At 48.0% G+C, this 20,036-nt stretch overlaps 9 protein-coding genes across 9 annotated transcripts; 5 read left to right on the forward strand and 4 right to left on the reverse strand.

The window, feature by feature from the left end:
• Positions 1–87: 87 nt before the first annotated feature.
• On the forward strand, positions 88–2,907 carry F4813DRAFT_259411 (DNA polymerase alpha/epsilon subunit B-domain-containing protein). The gene is made up of 2 exons (XM_049240235.1): positions 88–904; positions 961–2,907. Exons 1-2 carry the CDS (start codon positions 201–203, stop codon positions 2,648–2,650), a joined length of 2,394 nt encoding a protein of 797 aa, XP_049095315.1. The 5' UTR covers positions 88–200; the 3' UTR covers positions 2,651–2,907.
• On the reverse strand, positions 2,877–5,394 carry F4813DRAFT_259618 (ergosterol biosynthesis ERG4/ERG24 family-domain-containing protein). The gene is made up of 3 exons (XM_049240237.1): positions 5,083–5,394; positions 3,185–4,919; positions 2,877–3,115 (listed from the first exon to the last, which is right to left on the reverse strand). The coding sequence occupies exons 1-3, from the start codon at positions 5,115–5,117 to the stop codon at positions 3,104–3,106; spliced, it is 1,782 nt and encodes a 593-aa protein (XP_049095316.1). The 5' UTR covers positions 5,118–5,394; the 3' UTR covers positions 2,877–3,103.
• Positions 5,395–6,228: 834 nt separating this feature from the next.
• F4813DRAFT_259566 (uncharacterized protein) lies at positions 6,229–7,215 on the reverse strand. Its single transcript, XM_049240236.1, has 2 exons — positions 6,582–7,215; positions 6,229–6,515 (listed from the first exon to the last, which is right to left on the reverse strand). The coding sequence occupies exons 1-2, from the start codon at positions 7,076–7,078 to the stop codon at positions 6,494–6,496; spliced, it is 519 nt and encodes a 172-aa protein (XP_049095317.1). The 5' UTR covers positions 7,079–7,215; the 3' UTR covers positions 6,229–6,493.
• A 1,616-nt stretch (positions 7,216–8,831) lies between these two features.
• On the forward strand, positions 8,832–11,498 carry F4813DRAFT_383350 (flavin-containing amine oxidoreductase-domain containing protein; the record flags this gene model as incomplete). The annotated part of the gene is made up of 9 exons (XM_049245931.1): positions 8,832–9,554; positions 9,625–9,925; positions 9,991–10,024; positions 10,155–10,245; positions 10,299–10,350; positions 10,405–10,617; positions 10,668–11,113; positions 11,197–11,290; positions 11,377–11,498. 9 exons carry the CDS (start codon positions 8,832–8,834, stop codon positions 11,496–11,498), a joined length of 2,076 nt encoding a protein of 691 aa, XP_049095318.1.
• Positions 11,499–11,747: 249 nt separating this feature from the next.
• Positions 11,748–14,298, reverse strand: F4813DRAFT_375131 (HET-domain-containing protein). Its single transcript, XM_049244978.1, has one exon. The coding sequence runs from the start codon at positions 14,059–14,061 to the stop codon at positions 12,172–12,174; it is 1,890 nt and encodes a 629-aa protein (XP_049095319.1). The 5' UTR covers positions 14,062–14,298; the 3' UTR covers positions 11,748–12,171.
• On the forward strand, positions 14,299–15,707 carry F4813DRAFT_375134 (phosphoglycerate mutase-like protein). The gene is made up of 3 exons (XM_049244979.1): positions 14,299–14,605; positions 14,662–14,883; positions 14,942–15,707. The coding sequence occupies exons 1-3, from the start codon at positions 14,522–14,524 to the stop codon at positions 15,506–15,508; spliced, it is 873 nt and encodes a 290-aa protein (XP_049095320.1). The 5' UTR covers positions 14,299–14,521; the 3' UTR covers positions 15,509–15,707.
• Positions 15,708–16,094: 387 nt separating this feature from the next.
• On the forward strand, positions 16,095–16,742 carry F4813DRAFT_393804 (uncharacterized protein; the record flags this gene model as incomplete). The annotated part of the gene is made up of 2 exons (XM_049247474.1): positions 16,095–16,389; positions 16,438–16,742. The coding sequence occupies 2 exons, from the start codon at positions 16,095–16,097 to the stop codon at positions 16,740–16,742; spliced, it is 600 nt and encodes a 199-aa protein (XP_049095321.1).
• Positions 16,743–16,781: 39 nt separating this feature from the next.
• Positions 16,782–17,089, forward strand: F4813DRAFT_393805 (uncharacterized protein; the record flags this gene model as incomplete). Its single annotated transcript, XM_049247475.1, has 2 exons — positions 16,782–16,961; positions 17,027–17,089. The coding sequence occupies 2 exons, from the start codon at positions 16,782–16,784 to the stop codon at positions 17,087–17,089; spliced, it is 243 nt and encodes an 80-aa protein (XP_049095322.1).
• Positions 17,090–18,164: 1,075 nt separating this feature from the next.
• Positions 18,165–19,985, reverse strand: F4813DRAFT_259769 (branched-chain amino acid aminotransferase II). The gene is made up of 4 exons (XM_049240239.1): positions 19,889–19,985; positions 19,767–19,839; positions 18,441–19,550; positions 18,165–18,369 (listed from the first exon to the last, which is right to left on the reverse strand). The coding sequence occupies exons 3-4, from the start codon at positions 19,539–19,541 to the stop codon at positions 18,196–18,198; spliced, it is 1,275 nt and encodes a 424-aa protein (XP_049095323.1). The 5' UTR covers positions 19,542–19,550; positions 19,767–19,839; positions 19,889–19,985; the 3' UTR covers positions 18,165–18,195.
• Between the last annotated feature and the right edge of the window lie 51 nt (positions 19,986–20,036).

The following is a 20,036-nucleotide window of genomic DNA, read 5'->3' on the forward strand; positions in this document are numbered from 1 at the left end:
AGGTACTAGTAACTTACAGTATCCATTGACGCACCTATTCTGCCCCACATCGATTAGTGACCCTTACTGCTCATTAACGCGTAAAACGCGCCGGACGCGTCTTCCAACTAAAATTATATCGAAATATCAACCGCCGTCTTGAGGAGAGTTTGTAACAAAGCAATATAAATGACAATTAGGACAATTTAGCAATCTTCAATATGCAAGGAAACAAACGAACTGCCGCGTCAATATTCGCGCCGAAAACGCCTGCCCCCTCGAATCCCATCCCGTCTTCATCTCCGGCCTTTGGAACGCCAGCGCATACACTTAAGCCGTTTGCCATCGCACCACCTACCAAAGCTACTATCCTCCCAATTCTTCTTCCGCCAGCAACCTTGAGGCCGTTAGCGTTTCGAACCTTTACAAAAAAGCATAGCTTAACCCTCACATCCTCCGCGCTACAAGAATTAGCTACCTTCATAGGTCGGCATTGCGGTTCGGGATGGCGCGAGGAGGGGTTGGCGGAGAAGGTTTTGGAGGAGACGGCAAAAAGCTGGAAAAATCGAAATGGAGGTGTAATAGTCGATGGTGCTAGTAATGAGCTAAAAGATATCCTGAAAACACTGGAGGGGAACATGAGCGGTGGAAGGATAGTGACAGGACGAGAATTAAATCGCCAAAATAGCTTGGTTTTGGACTCTAGCCAGGAGGCCGATTTAACAAATACAAGGTTAGGACTGAGGCCAAACAAGTCCCTAACACGCAATGACAGCGCAACAAGTTTTGGCATGTCAGGGCTCGGTGTCGAGGAAGATGAGCCCGACGACGAGAGCCTCAAGCATCCGAGGAAATGGTTGAAAGTCGTCAGTGCGTACGATCAACCACGGTTGTTATACAACGTAACAAAGAAACATTTTGAAAGGTGCGAATGCCTCTATAATATTGCACATGGAGTATCAAGGCTTATAGCAATTACAGGGATCCTTCGAAGCCATCTTTAATGCCTCCAGCAGCCCACAAAACGACTCTCTTCCGGAATAGATACAACGTTATACATCAGAGACTTCTCCGGAACGAATCGTTCCAGAGCTCGACAGTAGCAACTACAAAGGCCGCTCCATCTTTGAAACGATCCACCTCTTCTAATCTAACCACCCAGCAAACCTATAAAATCACCCCAATTGCGAATATGCTCGGCCGCCATGGTAGTCATCATATGCTCCTTGGGCTATTATCAGTCTTGCCAACTGGCAATCTCGCAATTAACGACTTAACGGGAACTATCTCCTTAGACCTTTCACAAGCTGTAGCTATACCGGAAGATTCGGCTTGGTTCACGCCGGGGATGATAGTGTTGATAGACGGCGTGTATGAGGAAGAGGAAGAATCGACTGGCAGGGGGCTCGGTGGTAGTAATGGTGTAGGTGGTATCATCGGTGGCCGCTTTCAGGGGTTCTTCATCGGCCAACCCCCTTGCGAGAAGCGCAAAGCTACACTTGGCGTTAGCGGGCTAGATAACCACACTATAGGAGGTGGATTCGGCTGGATCGACTTCCTAGGTGTCGGCAGTGAACGCGCCGCAGGGTCTAAAATGCGGAAACTTGAGCAGCGCATTCTCAGGAGGCCACGTCTGACCCAATCATCTACGGCGGACCCCGATGCCGACGCTCCCAGCTGCGGCCGCATCATCGTCATAGGCGAGCTCAATCTCGACCAACCACGAGCCCTCCAGGCTCTACGCAAGATCCTAACTGTCTACTTAACAGAGCCCGAGGGCAGCACGCCAATGACGTTCGTGTTAACAGGTAACTTCACGCAACACGCCGTGATGGCCGGCGGCGGTGCTAGCGGCGGCAGCGTAGAATACAAAGAACACTTTGACGCTTTAGCATCCGTCTTATCCGACTTCCCAGCCATCCTCCAATCCTCCACTTTCATATTCGTACCCGGCGACAACGACGGCTGGGCCTCATCCTTCGGCGCCGGTGCCGCCGTCCCATTACCCCGGAAGCCTGTCCCCGATGTGTTCACGAGCCGTGTACGCCGCGCCTTCGCCACCGCTAACGCAGAATTACCCGACAATGGCAAAAGATGCCCCGGAGAGGCTATCTGGACTAGCAATCCCTCCCGTCTATCCGTCTTCGGCCCCGTGCACGAGATCATCCTGTTCCGCGACGACATATCAGCGCGAATGCGCCGCACTGCTGTACGCTTACGTTCTTCGACCACGGACGCAGAGGGGAATCGGCATGAGAACCCCACCGCTAGTAACAACGACGACGACGACGACGACATAGACATGGAAGCCGCGCTTGACAGCACCGACGCAATGGACGTCGATACTACCAAGGGCACTGAACCCTCTGTCCCGCACGACGTGCGAACGGCGCGCAAGTTGGTGAAAACAATGCTAGATCAAGGGTATTTATGTCCGTTCCGCCATGCGATTCGCCCTGTACACTGGGACCATGCGGCCGCGTTGTACTTATACCCCCTACCGACGGCAATGGTGCTTGCGGATCCGACGGCGCCGCCGTTTTGCGTTACGTATGAGGGGTGTCATGTGATGAACCCCGGGTCGGTGTTAGTTGCTGGACGTAGGGGCGTAGGGCGCTGGGTCGAGTATGAGCTAGGGGGGACGGGAAGGTTGAGGGAGTGCATGTTTTAATGAATGGATGCTATCTACATGATGAAGTACTGAATATATACCAAATGCCACGTACTCTGCCGCCTGCATGGTAGATGGCGCATATAAATTAGACACGATTATTGTTAATGACAGGGGGGCATAGCATAGCATCGCCAATGAAACAAATAGATCACGGCGATTTTCCAATGCAATTAGGTACTTTCTTAATATTATATTAGGGGGCATCGTAGCCGCGTTACTTAGGTTTCTTTCCGGCTTTATTCGTTTGCAGTGTGCTCCCATCACCATTATTCATACTTCTCTTGCTAGCCGGCTCGCAGCCAATTTTTAAAAAGTTATAGGGGCATTCTCAAGTATGTACAGGTAGAAAAACTGCTAGCGGGTATAGACTCCATACGCCCATGCGTCGTCTAGGGATAAAATCTAGTAAGTTGAATGATGTGTGTTCGCCGAACGTCGATTCTCGAAAGGTCAAATGACGTACTAAAGGCTAGTTAGCAATGTTCGATATAAAAATCTAAAGGGGGGTTTTTAAGGGTATAAAGTACTTACTGGAATGAACAGGTATGGCACCTGTCTTTCATACTCCTTCCACGCATCACCGTACTTCGTCCTACAGCGATTAATATCCCTGTGGGCACGATGCACGATCATGCAGCAGAAGAAGAACGGGTAGAACCAAGGAAAGGGGCTGTTGAACCCCGTGATCAGGCCCCAGCTGATGGCGAAGAACGCATCACAGGTGTAATGCAGCTTGCGTGCATACCCGTACCATCCGTCAACAAGGAGCTTGTCACCAGTCTGCGTGTCGATGGTCTTGGGGTTGTCGAGGTAGATCCACGGCAACGGGGGAAAAGCATAGCGCTTCTCAGGGTTACCGCGCTCGAGGGCCCGGAATGCGTTCTTCTGCCCATTGGCTTGGTCCCATATAACGTACACGGAAATGTAGAGGACGAAGAACACGGCTAAGGCGTACTTGTTCCAGGCGTATTCCGATGGGTGATGGTTAGCCAGGTAAAGGGTGCAGTGGCAGTATGAGAGGGGGACACCAGCCATGTTCCAGAAGATCAGCATGAAACCCCACTTCTCATAGTACATATCCCAGGTAGTGATGATGAGTTGTTCACCCTTGGAGCAAGCGTTGGCGTAGAGATAGTGAGCCATAAGCAGGAACCATGCTTCGCCCGAAACGTAGCCATAGTTCTCGTATTGTCGGGCCGCCGCGGCGCAGGATAGTCCAAACAAAATGTACCAGGGAATGCGCACTTCGTAAAACATCTTGAAGTCGAGGATCCCGAACATACGCGGGTTCAGCTCGGCTCCCATGAAGAAGTCGTAGATGGGGTAGCCGGTCATTCGGTGCTGGGCGCCGCGAATCAATGCCGAGAAGTATGCGACAATAGCGACCAGGAAACCAGACAGGATAGCGACGGACAGGAGAGGACCAAACTCATCTAGAAGGATGTTGATCTTAAACCACCCGGTAAAGTGCAGCACGCCTATCACAACGATGGTGAAGTAGAAACTAGCATACGCCGAACAGTAATACCGAAGCTGCATGCCCCCTTTGAAAGGAAGAGGCTTTCCATAACCCCAGACGCCGGGTAGAAGACAGTAGCAAGCAGCCTCGAAGATAATGTAGGTCCAGTAGATTCTCCATGCGCGTAGGTGAGGGAAAGCACCGGTGTAGACGTGATCCCACATGCGCCAGCCGAAGTCGGCAGCAGACTCCCCTTCGAGCGGCAGCGGGGGTTTTCCATCGTAGTAGGTCGCGCCGATCCACATATACCACATGAGAGTCGGAAATACGATCATCAGGGCTAAAGTACCGAGGCTACCTCCGAACTCGAAGACGCCGGAATGATCGACCTTGGGATCCATACCCGGCTTCCAACCGTCAATGACTTTCTCCTCAACGTGCCCGTTGGCGTGTCCGTTCGTATGTCCGTTCATATTTCCATTGGCATGACCCTTCTCTACTGGTTCCGATTTGATATCGGTCTTGCCGTTGCCGTTGCCGTTGCCGTTCATGACAATAGAAAGCTTCTCCTTAGCGACAGGACTGAACTCCTCTTTTGACGCGTCATCCGAATCGTCCATGTGCTCGACAAACTTGCCAACTCCTCGACGCCGTACAGATGTAGACCTAATAGATCTAGTTGTTTCGGCAGCAGAGCTAGAGTCACCGTCGTCGGACGCGCCGTCCGCAATAGGGGGGAACTGAGATTTACGTCGCGTCGCGCGGCGACTAGGAGTCTCGATCATCCCGTCGAAGAGTTCCTTTTTTCTACACGATAACTCGAAATATCAGTAAAAATTCCTTTACGCTTGCAATTCTATGACGCGCTCAAAACGCCACCGCAGCCGCCGTCATTCACTCCATCGCATCCAAAGGCTCTTTTTTTATCATCCTAATCCGTCGTACTACTGCAATAGGGATAAGTACATACCTAGGAGTTGCACGTAAAGAATACCTTGAAGACATTTTGAATAAATCAAATATGTGCGAATGAATGGACAACGGGCAACTTATAAGAAGCTCATCAGTTAGGATTAGAAATTAAAAGGTTAGGAAGCAAATTAAGAGAATTCCATCCAGAGGTCGTTCTCGGGGTTAAACTTGGAGTGTGTAGGTACTTTTTTTGTTTTTAATTCTGGTCTGGGTCATTTTTAGCCCGTTTTTTCTGGTAGTCAGGGGCAGCGTTGAGCTGGCCAAAAAAGGGTTGACCAATCATGGCTTTTGCGCAATAGCCCACATACCCCATTGGTACTTAATTAGTACTTGCACAACAACCTTAAACCTGCTTCTATGCATCTGGGAATCGGGGTATCTTACTATTTTGTACCTGCATAATTGAATTCCAAATGCCCAAGTGCCCTTCCTACTATCTTAAAAACTTTAGGCACGCTCTAAACTTATATCAAACGCTAACCATCCATAATTGACTAATTCCCTTAGCCTCAATTATATTCTCCAATCAAAGCGCCACAACACGCAATCAATTGACACTCTAATCTGACCAACCCTTTTTCAAACGTATTAGCTTATAGGTGACTGTGGCCTTGGTCGTCGTGGTCGCTTTCTTGACCTTAGCCCTCCAAAAGGTGCCATCGGGAGATATGGCCCACGGCTTTCCTGGCTAGCTTCCGAGGCTTCCAGCTCGGTGGCTGATGAGCTTTTAGAGGCCATTGATGGGTCCACTCGCTCTGACCGCCAGCCCGGATAACTGCCTGAAGGTATTTTGGATACATGTAGCTCACTAATAGGGTTTGTCTTGGGTAACTCGGACTCTTCGGGCCCCGAGTTATGTTCACTTACTCTCGGTAGCTCCTCTTCGATGTGAGATTGACTGGCCGCTTGTGGAGCCTTATTGGGAGCCTCATTTTCAATAGTGGCATTTAAGCTCGTATTCGGGTCAGCTACCTCTGCTGATGGGCTTCGTTCCCCTTGAGTATAGTCAGTATCGACGCAACTCGGAGCTCTATTAGGACAAAGGGCACAATTATCATACATACCGACTAGTTCATCCAGGGACCGCCTAGGTATTATATACTTTTTAAAAACGCCATTTTCATAAGCATCTACCCGAGTCCCCATCTTTGTGGACTTTGACGAAGCTGTAGCGTCTTGAGTTTTCCGAATTGTTAGACCCGGGGGTCCTCGACGCGAAGGCCTTGTACTTGTTGAAAGAGCTTCTCGCTGAGTATATGATCGGATTGCATGGACAACATATCGTTCCAACTGGCGGCTATCCTCTGCGATCGCATCGTGTGAATCTTCCAGGATCGTTTCTGGTACATCTAACGGCGACTTGCGCTTCTTATACTCGGCCAATTCGCGTCTCAACTTCTTAGCTGTCGCTACCCAGTTTCGAAGCCGTTCCTGGAGCATCTCACTAACACCATCAGCAATGAAATATTAGTCTACCTAGGTAATTATGCGACGCACAGCTTTTCGCTATCCACGTTCCGTCTCCTCAATTCTTCAAACATGAATAAATTGCACAGCAATGTGACATTTGCTGTTGCGCTTTGAAGATTTAAGCGTAACTCTGGCACATCTGGCCGCTTCCAAAGCCACAGCAATCGTGCCCAGAACGTATTTAAAGGCGCCGTGTCAACACCATTAACGTCGGTAAAACACTGGACGAGGCGAGCGAACCCTCTCTTGACAGACTTACACTGCCTCAAGATTTTCTGTATCAATTCGGCTCGCTTTGCCTTAGAATGTTCACTCATGACAGCTGCGGATTCTTTCGCGACCTCATGAAAATAACAAAGATGGTCAGTAAATATGGAGGTCTCAAGTATAAAACCTTCGATTTCCTTTGGCGCGGAGCGTATCGCCCGCACACAAACACGCAATTCTCTCGTTAGTTTCACCACGGAACCAGCCAGTTGCATTATAGCTGCAAGGCCGCCAATCAGTGTAAGTGGATCCGTCATAGCGCGAAGTAATTATGAGTTTCGAAGTTTCGAAGCGATTGTTCCTACTAGTTATGTAATTATTAAGGGGAAGGCTAAACTTATAAATACACTCAACATCATCAACCTCGCTTCCAGACTTTTCTACGATCAAGCACATCAAAAGCTAGAAAAAAGCATAGCCTTCATCGGCAGAGCATCTAAGAGGGGGCTTGGGCAAGAGCATAGAGTGGGGGTTTCATCGCTAATTCGACGAGTGATGGCGTGAGCTCCCCGCATGTCCCCGGGCTGACTATATCCGGAGATAAATGGCATACGGTTGTGAGGCTCTCTTGTTCTGCCATGCCCTTGGTATGCATGCACTCCGCCATTTCCGGTACTTCCCATCGACTATTTGCCCTCTAGGTTCTTGGTACTCTAAGCTAGAGGAGGCTCATTATTGTAGCCTTGCAATTTTCGGTGGACTTATGGCATTGAAATAAACAGCTAAGAGGGGAAATCAATGCAATTATAGACCTTCTCGTCCTACAAGGTCGGCTCGCGCACCACGATATCAATACCCTGTTTAGTTTCGCAGCCCCTCCTTTTAACAGCGATACCTTATCAACTTATCATTCTCTTAATAGACCCCTCTTAAGAATCGAAACGAGATACCTACCGCGATATGACCCCGGCCTCACTCCAAAGATTATGGCCAACCTTCAGTCCAAAAGTCTTGATAACCAAACCGTCGAGAGCCAGATTGAAGTGAAGGATATTACATTATAACTAACTGTTATAAGATAACTAACTAACATAATACAAGCTAGTAAGATTCGAGTACGCATTATCCCCAATTTAGGTCATTTAACGCCAAGGAATACTAGAGAAGCTATCAGTTTGTTCAAGGTATTATTAATGATACCATGGTCTTAATAGATAAAGGGAGTTTAAGTTACCTTATACTACTCAAGTCTTTATCGTCTCAACTTTCGACGCAGTACCATTGCGGAGTTAACTATCGCAAACCCACGGTAATACCCGACTCTTCATTATCTATCCGAGTATCGTTTCCAGCTTACCAGCACCGTAATCGCATACGTTTAACGTCGGCCGATTGGATACTACTGAGGCTTACCGAGTCAGATCAGAAATGACGCAGAGGGCGCACGTTTACAAGCAGGTACGTAACATATATACATATATTGAAGATGAAAATTCCCGCCAAGGGCGCGCAGCCTTATCCGACTTGTCGGAACCTTCAGGTCAGACGGGAAGCTATCCAAGGCATGACTGCTCCAGCTACGAGCGGTCAAGAAGATGGTGGCTTATGTTATAGCCTCCGAGCTCCACCCGTTCCTCGCTCGGGAACTAACGTTCAAAGATGGTTAGATGTTGCCCGCCGACAGCCGTTATCTCTAACCATCGGAGGGCACCTACCATATCAAGCAATTACCTTGAGAGATGCTCAAGAGATACTACTTGAATAAGCTTATAGCTATCGCATAGTTCATGAGGCTTAGCCAGTAATGTTTGTCATACCATAATCCACCATGTGCTCTATGCTCTATCAGCTCGATAGTGAGTCAACGTGATAGGTATGACATCGTTCTCGGTTCAATGAACATGCGATATCGCCTTTTAAGGCGCCAGGGTTGATGGGTAGGTACATGCCAATATGGCAATCCTACAAGGGGGAAATCCGGGGTATATATATAACCATAAAGACAGTCAATATGAGCTCTTATTTCCCCCTAATCAGTAGCTTCGCCTGTTCCTGGTGTTGATTTCGACGATGTTTTGGTTATCTCTCGCTGCTCTGGCGAGCCAGGGGGTAATTGCTTCTACCTCTCGCCTACCAGTCAAACTCGAGACGCGTTCCGATCTCAGTTCAGGCCTAGCGAACGTCCATATATCTTTTAATAATCTTATTGATGGTGTTATAACGTACTCTTACGGCCGGTGTGACGACACACGGCATACTGAGGCACACCATACTCTCGGCCAGACCACAAACACTAAGGAGTCACGTTTGGTTTGGGTCTTGCCCAGCGATGCTAGATTCGACGGATGCATCTCAGCATGGGACCAGCAAGGACAACTAGTCGGACGTAGCGAGACCCAGCGACTGAGTAGAAGGAAACTTAGGAGACGCGGCGCTAGTAGTATCGAGATGACGAACGCCACTGGTATCGATGCGTGGGGCCCGTGGTTCAACGGAGTCGAGCTGCTCAAGAACAAGGAGATCTGTGCCGTCGATGTTGCGAAGGCTAAGTCGAAAGACGTAGCTATCATCGGGGCTGGCATGTCGGGATTGATGACGTATCTGGTTCTACACCAAGCTGGCTTTACGAATGTGAAGATTATCGAGGCTAGTCAGCGCCTTGGTGGAAGAGTGCACACAGAATATCTTTCTGGGGGGCCGTTCAATTATTCGTATCAAGAGATGGGCCCTATGCGATTTCCGGAGACAATAGAGTACTCGAATGAGACTTATAATATCGCGGATCATCAAATGGTGAGTTGGCATTAGCTCTCTTATATCTTCCTTTCAAAACCCCCAGTTGCGGTCGGCTAATAAAGCATAGGTGTTCCAACTCGCTAGAGAGATGAATCTCCTCAATAATTACGACAAGAACTTCAGCGTTGATTTCATCCCCTGGATTCAGTCAAATCCCAATGGGTTATATTATCACAATGGGATTAAGCTGGATACGGGACTCCCGCCTACAGTGGCCCAGATCAATGAAAACACATCTTTAGCAGTCTCGTATCCAATGAATCCGTCGACGGAGAAGTTGTCTGATAAAATCAGTGCTATTACTTCGAATGAGACTTTCATGATTGAGGTAGCTACTAATACGTTTAAGGCTCATAAAGACTTTTTAAGTAAGTACTTGATGCTCTTATAATTATTTAATTATTGATGATGATTGTTAACTTATCTTGCATAGTTAATGGTCTTGGTGGACTTGGTGGTGATACTTGGTAAGTGGTCAAGTTGCTTCTCCCCGTAGAGTCTATCTATACCTCCTAAGCTCATTCTATCGCGCCGAACTCCTTTCCATGGTCACTAGGATAAAGAGACAACAAGTTACCAATTACTAAACATGAATAGGTCCGAATTAGCTTACATGGTAAACTACCTCAACGCGAGTTTAAACGACACCGACGTGCTCGGAGGTGGTGCAACCTCATTTTGGGACACGGTAAGTTGAATAAATCATTCATGAGATTGGACCATACTAACTTATCCGCATAGATTTATGAAGGTGGATATTTTGCAGCCACTACTTGGAAGACTATAGACGGAGGTATGCATCTCCTTTCCTATCCAAAACCAATAGTTTACTCATATCAATTATCAGGTTTAAGTCGACTCCCATCATCCTTCCACCCACTCGTCGACAATGTAACCACTATGAACCGAAAGATTGAGCGAGCCCAATGGTCAGAAGACACGCAAAAGATCAACTTGCAATGGAGAAACAACTACACGGACACAGTCTTCCAGAACGCCTCGTACGACTACGCCGTGTTCGCACTCCCCTTCTCCATAGTCAAAAAGATGCGACTCCCCTGTAAGCCTACTCCCCCCCCCCCTATTATCTACAACACTAACACCCCCCAGATCTCCCCACAACAATCTCCAACGCAATCGAAAATATGCCTTTTACAGCTGCCTGCAAAGTAGCACTAGAATACAAAACACGCTTCTGGGAGCACTACCCTCAACCCATCTTTGGCGGCTGCTCCACATCAACAGACATTCCCGGCGTAGGATCGACCTGCTACCCGTCCTACTGCCTAAACTGCACCGGCCCCGCGACAATCCTAGCGTCCTACATCTCGGGCGACTGGGGCGCGCGTTGGGTCTCGGTCCCTGAGAAAGAGCATGTACAGTATATGGTCGATGCGATGGCGGAGATCCATGGCCAGGTCGCGTACGACGAGTATACTGGCAAGTATAATCGTCGCTGCTGGATGATGGATCAGTATGAGGGGGGGAGCTGGGCGAGTCCGACGGTGGGCCAGCATCAGTTGTATTTGCCCGAGTATTTTAAGACGTATAGTAATGTGCGTATCCCTTATTGCCTCCTTACCCCTTTCTTCACTCCAATTTTCAACCCTGATCATACTAACACACTCTTTGCCTACAGATGATATTCGTCGGCGAGCAGACATCATACACGCACGCGTGGATAGCGTCCGCGCTTGAGTCGGGGATCCGCGGCGGCGTGCAGTTGCTTCTCGGTAAGTGCAATTGCTTTTTTTCCTATTACTTATCTCTCCTCCCCCCCCTAATTCATTCATGAATCCGCTAACATGAATCCGTATAGAGCTCGGTCTGGTCGACGAGGCCAAGGCGACCGTTGAAAAGTGGATGGCTAGGTGGATCGATGTTGTGAGTAATCCTAATCCCCCTATCCCCGATTATCTTGCCATGAAGTACCTAACCTAGACGCTAATAGTGAATGTTACTAGTGAAAATGTGATTTTAGATGGCGGTATTATATGAGTAATGTCCCGGGGAAGAGTTTGGTGTCTTCTCCAAATATATTACATATGGTGGTAGAATCGCTATCATCGTATATATGTATCTACGCAAGGAGAAGTTAGTAATTGTCAGATTAGTCAGCCATGTCAGGTGACCTGAAAATCCCTAGTCTCATGTAAAATAGCGGTGTAACACGCGTTCCCACGATTTTACCTCAATCAATCAGATCATCAGGAATATCATCAATTAGACCTCATATATCGCATATTCAGTACGTATTGGTTGTGTGACAGTAATAAATAAAATACTGATAACTTAGCTCGTGATATCCTCCAAAACCACATATCCCCTTATGAATGCTTTTCCTTGTTCGAAGAATAGTTAGGTTTAGTATCTATCACATTATACCCCATATTTTTATATGTCTTAATGTAAAGCGAGAAGAAAAGTATCAGATTCAAAAATGCTCACTATTACTCCAGGTAACATATCCGTATCGGGCATTGGTACCCCCGTATCCTCCATCCAAAGCCCCTAACCTAGGTAGATATCTAGTCCTCCATCATACCCTATGTTACGCCAATACTTTTACATCCACCTGTAATTCGTCCTATCGTAATAGCCATTATAAAATACCTTAAACCAGAGTGAATTCCTGAAATTCTCGTCCGTCCAACGCCTCCCCTTGCATAAACCCATGGAGATACGTCCCGCCAACAAGGTTGTAGGTCGCCGCCTGCGGCCCTTTTCGAAGGAGCAGTGGTACCCTCGAGCCCTGAACTATCCACACTAGGTCCCCCTCTTTGCAAGACGAAGTTCCGCAACCTAAGCTTCCACGAGCCGTCCTAAACAAGCGCAGATTCAAGGAATGGGTGAAAGAGGTCTCGTACTGGGCAGCTCTTTGCTTACCAGTGTCGGATGGCTCGTAATCGGAGAGCTTCATCCAGATGTCGAAGGCGTTTTCCCATGGCTGCTTGATCGGCACCGTTCTAGACGGATCTGTATCGATGAGGAGGGTCCGCCAAAAGGCATCTTTATAGTCGGTAGTGGGATACTCCCGTTGAAGCTCGTCGCGCATATCCAGCCAGTTTTTACAGTCCTTAGTATTATTAACCTCCTTTTTAGTCTCTCCTATTCGAGTAATCGTATCCAGTTCGAACCCGCGTAATACTAGCTTATTTTCGTCCTGGATCTTCTTGAAGCATGGTAGTGTACCGGCGGCATTGTATCTGGTATATCCAGTAATTCTAAGACCAAGATCTTCTCTCACGCTCCAATCTGGTACCCATGTAGGTAGTCCTTTAATTTTTTGAAAGTCTTCGCCCTCGGCGTGTGCAAGGACGTGTAGATCCTTCGAGATTTCAAGAATGTACTTGGCAACATTAGTATATAGCTTCGTGACACTTTCATTGTAATTTGGATACAATTCGGGGTGGTCAGGACTTCGACAATTGGCAAGGCCAAGAAAAGAATATACTTTATCGTGGTTCTTCTCAGCGTCATAAGTGCGGCATCTAACCAGAGTGTGAAGCAGAATGTTGTCAGATCCAATATCAATGTCCCTCTTAACCGCATTCAATTTCGTAGGGTTTTTGTACGAAAGATATTCTTTGAATGTGTTCGCAGATATTCTTTTTGATAGAAAATCCGAGACATGAACCATCTTCTCCCAATCGAAGATAAAATCGCCGCATAGTATAGTTGTTCCGCGAGCCAAGATGAGCTCTTGGACCACCCACGCTCGTGTGAACCATCTTCTCCCAAATAGCAAAGCGAGTGCTTCCCAGTGTTCCGGGGAGTTTGAGCATCCCAATAAGACATTGTTATGCGAATTGTCGGATGCTTGAGGAATGATAGTGAGCATGTCATCATCCTTTAGTTGACTCAAATGCTCTATCAACTCTGAGGCTTTTTGTGTAAGCTTATCAGCAGCGCCCAGCCACACAACCACACAATCTGCCAATTTATATATGTCTGCCATGATGCTGACTTGCTCATTGCGCTCGTCATCGTTGCCTTGATTGATGCATATTGCATCGACCCAGAGGTCCCGGCCATAGTGGCGGCCGTTCTTCTCAAGCTGTGTCAGGCAATTAAAAAGGTTTTCTGCCACTAAGAGTCGTTTGTCGTTACAAACTATAGTGTTACTCGTTTCATCCTTTCTCTTTTTTGTCTCTTCTTGGGTCGTAAGTTCCCAGGTGTATGAAATGGCATCGTATTTTGGTGTTATGGCGGCATCTAAGTCGACAGATCGGATGCGACACGTAAGTAACCCATTCACTCTTTCTGGGAGTATCCTGAGCAGTCGGACGGGTTTAGTGGCTCCAATAATGGTTGGGTCGGGTTCTCCAACGTTCGCCTTAGGGCTACGGTGCGGAATATGAAGCGGAACAGTGAAATATGAAAACTGTTCTAATGAGGTATTCTCAAATTTGGTGTCGGGACGTGTATGTCCCAAATCTTTCTTTCTGTTAGTAAGCCGTTTCCATCTCTTTCCTACCGTCAAACAGTTACTGAGACACCACATGTCAGTAATTGATGAATCCCATTGTTCTCAAGAAGATGACGTGCATTCTAGATGTTTTTGTTGTTTGGAGAATGATTGACTCGAGGCAAATAAAGCAGTATTCCTTTGGAGGCCACGGTCATTGGGTGACTTCAGCTGTTTATTGTGGTGGCGCAGTGCAAGGCTACACCCGTGTCCTACGGGCGAGCGCTTATATATATATATATTTGTGTGTAGTTGTGATATTCACCAAGTACTTACCATATTGAATTTCGGAATCAGGTATTCTTAGAAAACTACACGACATATTTGTTAGTTAATGCGACTTGGAATTGAGACCGAAGGACCACTTAACTATTTATTCTCCCTTCTCCTGAGACCCAATGGTAGACTCTCTCCTTTCTGTATCCAGCATCACCTCTTCTCAATTCAAATTATTGTTAACTGAACTCGTAACCGACAACATAATATAAAAACCATCATGGCGATGAATGGCACATCGTTCCAGGTTGTTCCCGGATTCTTCCGCCACTGCGAGGAGCCCACCGGGCCACAATTCCGAGCGGTGGGCTAAAGCATCTAATATCTATAAAAGCTAATAACGAGCTAACAATAATATAGATAACGCTACCAAACATGGGCTTGATTGATCGCGCCTATGAGACTGACGCAGCCTTCGGCCCAGAAGGTAAGAAGACACAATGGGAACGATTCGTCCGCTTCCTAGAGCACAAGAACAAGCAAGGACAGGGCCGAGTCCAGTATAAGTTGGTTTTCCTTATCAGACACGGTCAAGGATACCATAATCTTAAGGAGACCGAAGTAGGGCGACATGAGTGGGAGGTAAGGATGGCCCCTTTCTAATAGTTGTAGCTCTCAGCCATGCTAACTTTGCACATAGTCGTATTGGTCGCATCTGGACGGTGATGGCTGTACTGTTTGGGCTGACTCTCAGCTAGCAGAAAAGGGGAAGCAGCAGGCACAAGCACTGAATGACTTCTGGCGGAATGCGATTGCAACAGGAATGCCCGCACCACAGAAGTACTATACGAGTCCCCTTGCTCGTTGTCTCGCGACGACTAGCATCACATACTCGGGCCTCAACGTACCGGCCGATCGACCTTTTAAGCCAATTATCAAGGAGAATATGCGAGAGCGTTTCGGAAAGCACACCTGTGATCGTCGCAGCACGAAAAGCTGGATTGCGGACAACTACCCCGGTTTCCAAATTGAGTCATCCCTGAGCGAAGCCGATGAATTATGGCAGCCAGACCGTCGGGAAACCGAGGAAGAGATTGCCGACCGAGTGAGAACCCTCCTACGTGACATCTTCAGCAGAGATGATAAATCCATCCTCTCATTCACGGCGCACTCGGGATTTCTAAGGGCTCTGTATGGTGTTATTGGCCATCCTGATGTTTGGATATCAGCAGGCGCTACAGTGCCTGTTTTGATTAGAGTATCGTAGGCGAGTGGAGAGATATCGTAGTTTGTGTTGGGGTGAGAATTATGAATCATAGCTCATATGACTTATACAACTCCAACACGGACAGAATAGGGGAGAGCAGGTCCTCGCCTAAGTTTCTTAGGTACCTTAAGGTAATTACATAATTGTACAACAATATAGCACTTGCCAATTTAATGATGACTCTTAATTTATGTTAAAATTATATCGAATACCTGGAGAGGGAAAGAGCTAGGTTAGTATAGTAGTACTTGTTAATAATTGTGGTAGTAGCTCACCCGTAACTGCCATATGGTCAATTGTTAATTTCCTGCAGTCACAAACTCAACTTTACAGTTGATACGACGTTGAATTCATAGCCATTGGAAGTCTCTTACAACTACATGTTTGAAAGTTGTAGACTCATCCTATCAAGTTTAAACTGGGAAGCCTTATGCCCCTAGTTCTCGTAACTCAGCATACACTCTTCACATGCAATCGTCGTCCAGAACGGAAAACTTGATTTTTATTTTTTATACTAACAATTTATTTCATTTAATTCTCGTTGTTTCTCATCTAGTTCATGTATTTGAAATCCCGCGCCGTCATAATGTTTGCCCGCCTACACCCAGACGCGATCCCAACCCCTCTAAAGACCTATTCTTCCGCGCCCCTGAAATCTTTCAAGCGTCGTCTATTCCTGGACGACGACGACGAAGATGATGTGCGCCCACCCTCTCCCAAGAAACATAGAAAGACGCATTATTCTGTTGCCCCGCTTTTCGACAAATACAGGAGGCCAAGAGTGGACGAAGAGAACCAGATTCCAAGTCACGTTCATAACCGACGGCAACGTCTTAGCCCTTCTCCCGACCCCGATCCACCACTAGTATCAGAGCTTGGTGGTAAGCCAAATATTCCTGTATTGTATTCCCCACTAACTCCCACCCCAGAGCGCTACGCCAACCTCCGCGCAACAGTCCACAGCGCCGTCATAACCGCCTTTGAAGAAGCCGAAGCAGAACTAGTCGCACAAAGCGAGGCCAATATCCGCGCCAACCGGCAGAAAATGGCCGCTCTCGAGGCCCAAATAAAAAAACTCATCTCGTCTCTCAAGGACCTAACAATCGACTACACAGCCACCGGCGAAGACGGTCATGAGCGTACCGCCGCAGTGGCAATCCGCGACGCTATATCCATCTTCGAGGTCAAACTCGAAGCCGCCGTCGCCGAGCTCGATGGCCTCTGGGTATCCTAGGTGGAAGCTCAGGCCGAGATCGAGGACCTTGGCGAAGGGATGCTATCACGGAAGGGATCAGACGGCGCCGGAGATGAGACACGTCTGAGCGGGGCCAGCGTAGTAAGCGGAATATCACCCTCGGCCTCGGCCTCCCACGTCGAAGCTCTAGCTAGATTCGGCACGGATCTAGATAGAGCGAGCAAGGATGTCGTAGAGGAGATGACGACGTACGAGGAAGTAAGTCCCACGGGTCCAATATCCCGCAAGTCGTAGACGGGTGCGATGTACTGATTGAGTTCTAGAAATTTCTGAAGGAGATTGAGAAGGAGGCCGGGAACATTCTGCATTCGTTCCTGAACCGCTGAGGCTGCTGGTCGGGATATGTCATTACTCTTACTCGTTACCACAGGTCGGGTGAAGCGTGCTCGGCACGCGCGGTGAGCGTTGACGCTGTGGCGGAGGACTCGCTTGAGGGCTCGTATGGTGCGTCTTGCTGTTAGAGGACGCATTGTGACTTTTCGGTGGCATTAAAGGACTATGATAGAGCTATGTAGGTGGTTATTATGACAGATGTATGAACTCATTAGAGCGTATCGGGACCACGATGTATAAGAGTTCACCAAGTATGTAGATCGTTGCTCAAAATGCATGCCTGCTCGATCGCTTCTCATATATACTAGTCAAATCCAACATTCCTCACAGCACAGCGTTTTTCGAAATAGAAATATGTATTGAGATTCGCTATCAACACAACATGCTTTTATCCCAGCTCTTTTTACACCCAATTAGTGTAATCTACCTCTGACCCTGTCCTATCCCAAGCCAGCTACACCATACGATTCGCTGTGCCATCCCCGCGCTGCGTCCGAAGCGAACGCGAATGATTTAAAAGCAAAGCAGCTAAACGAATTTGCCATGCACCGGACCTTATAATGCGATACCCCGTACGACGACAGGAAACTCTAGTCCAACGCGAAGTAACCGTGTCGAAGAAAAAATAAAACACCAAATAGAAAAAGGAGATATCTAGTAAACGCGGAATATGCCGTCGTGCGTCGTGGTCCCGTAGCATGGTAACTAGCCTGTCTAGCGAGATAGATGAAGAAAACGAAGCGAAAAAGGCGAGGCGCAACGCTAGCTATGCATCCGTCCCTCTTCTATATAAAATGCCCCCCGATGGTCATGTATGTTCCAGCAATGAGATTTTCGAGAACCGATCGTGTCGTCATGGATCATGGTACAGCATTGCCAGCATGGATTTGTGTAATTAAGATGCCTCGCAGGGAGGATAATAGGAGATATCAGGGTTCCCCACATCCGCTCCGCCCGTCTGTTCGCAGCTATGATTGTCGTCGCCCTCTATTCTCGGCCAATAGACATTATGCGGGCAGGAATATTCGTCGGCTGTGAAAGTCTGGGGTCCCGAGGCGTGAGATGCAGCTACACCTGCACGTCGGAGAAATTAGGCGATCTAGTGTTCCTCCTGTACGACGACACCCCATGGGTGGTCTACGTTTCCGTACATGATATCCTTAAGCCAACCCTTAAGCTTGAGCGTGCATAGGCCACCTTCGCCCGCCTTGCCCATGGGGATCTGGATGTTTTGTCCGCGGTGATGGATGAGCGAAATAGGGCAGACGAAGAACTGTGATTAAATATTAGCATACGATGCCTCCTTTTCATGCAATACTTCCGGATATGTTGTGAGGAACCTACCGCTGTACCAGCAGCAAAAGATTCGAGCAGTCTTCCTTCCGTGCTAGCCTCCAATACCTCCTTAATAGTATACCTTCTCTCTACAATTTCTATCTCATCGCCTAATTTCTCACGAGCAAGCTGCAGCACGCTGCGCCTAGTAACACCATCTAAGATCAGTCTGTCATCCAGCGGCGCTGTGATAAGCTGAGTCTTTCCTTCCTGAGTTTTCCACAAGACGAAGAAGTTGCTCGCTCCAGCTTCCGTGCAGTAGCCTTCGCTACCGTACAGCCATAGGATTTGACCGAATCCTCTCGCGCGAGCTTCTTGCGTCGCTAGAAGAGAAGGACCGTAGTTCGCACCAACTTTGGCGTATCCAAATCCGCCAACCCAAGCACGCACCATATCGTTCGGCGACGTGTGGAGCTTCAGACCGCCTACTGGCGAGTCCATGACTGGCATATAGCTGGCAATTATGTAGAGAAGGGCCTCTGACGGAGCCTGTACACCAAGTTGTGACTGGGTCCCGATGAGTGTCGGACGCAGGTAGATAAAACTTCCAGGACGGTCACGAGGCAGCCATTTGGGACCATCCACAGCCATTAGCGCCAAGAGCAGCTTCTCTACTTCGGCAGGAGAGAAAGGCGGTAAGCTGATGCGTACCGAGGACATGAGAAATCGCTTGGCATTGCAGTCGGGTCGGAACAGACGCAGCTTGCCGTCAAAGCCACGGTACGCCTTGAGACCTTCAAAGCACTCCGTGGCGTAGTGAAGGACGGACGCTGTGGGCATAAGAGATAGTGGTCCATAAGGTTTTAGCTCCGGTGTTCCCCAGCCGGACTTAGCTGACCATGCTACGGTGACCATGTGGTCTGTACAAATGGTTGAGTCGTTGACAGAGTTGATACCCGGAGCAGGAACATCCCGAGGCTCCTTGGTAAATGTGTAAGTGATGTTTGAAGCATTTAGTTCTTGAACATTTGGTTTAGATACGCCGTTGCCGTGTCCGTTCGACGAGGAAGCGGTTTGATCATTAACGCGGTGGTTGACGGCGGAAGCAGTCAGGTTTATGTCTTGCTCGCCATCGTGGGCGGTCGACGTAACGACGGCGGAGGGAGCCATGCCTATAAGCTATGCGCCGGTTATGAGTTAGGTATGATATGAACTAGAATTAGAGATGTAGTATAGGAAGCAACGTTAACGTATAATGGGTATTGTCCTTGTAGGTAAATATTTTTGTGAAGAGAGAGAGAAAGATGATGATGATGGGGAGTAGATAGGAGGAAAGTATAAATAATATAGACAAGCTTTTAGACCGCGTCGACCTGCACAACTTACACTACTTACACTACTAGGTAGGTTAGAAGGGTCGATGACTCAATAGCCAATGGGGATATTACCTTTTCTGCTTTCTTACATTCTGCATCATGTCAAGCTTGTACGTATGTAAGTGTGGTTCGGCGACATACTGCATGAAAAGGGCGTGGTCCTTGTCATTGTGCTCCTTGGATCCGGACCCAGACTTAGCCAGATAGCCCCAATTGGATAAAGAAGCAGCAAAATTCTGCATTTTCCCCATCGAACTAATTGGACCGATCAGACCGATCAGACCGATCA

Source organism: Daldinia decipiens (genome assembly GCF_022478715.1).
Source record: "Daldinia decipiens strain CBS 113046 unplaced genomic scaffold F4813scaffold_49, whole genome shotgun sequence".
Classification (NCBI taxonomy): domain Eukaryota; kingdom Fungi; phylum Ascomycota; class Sordariomycetes; order Xylariales; family Hypoxylaceae; genus Daldinia; species Daldinia decipiens.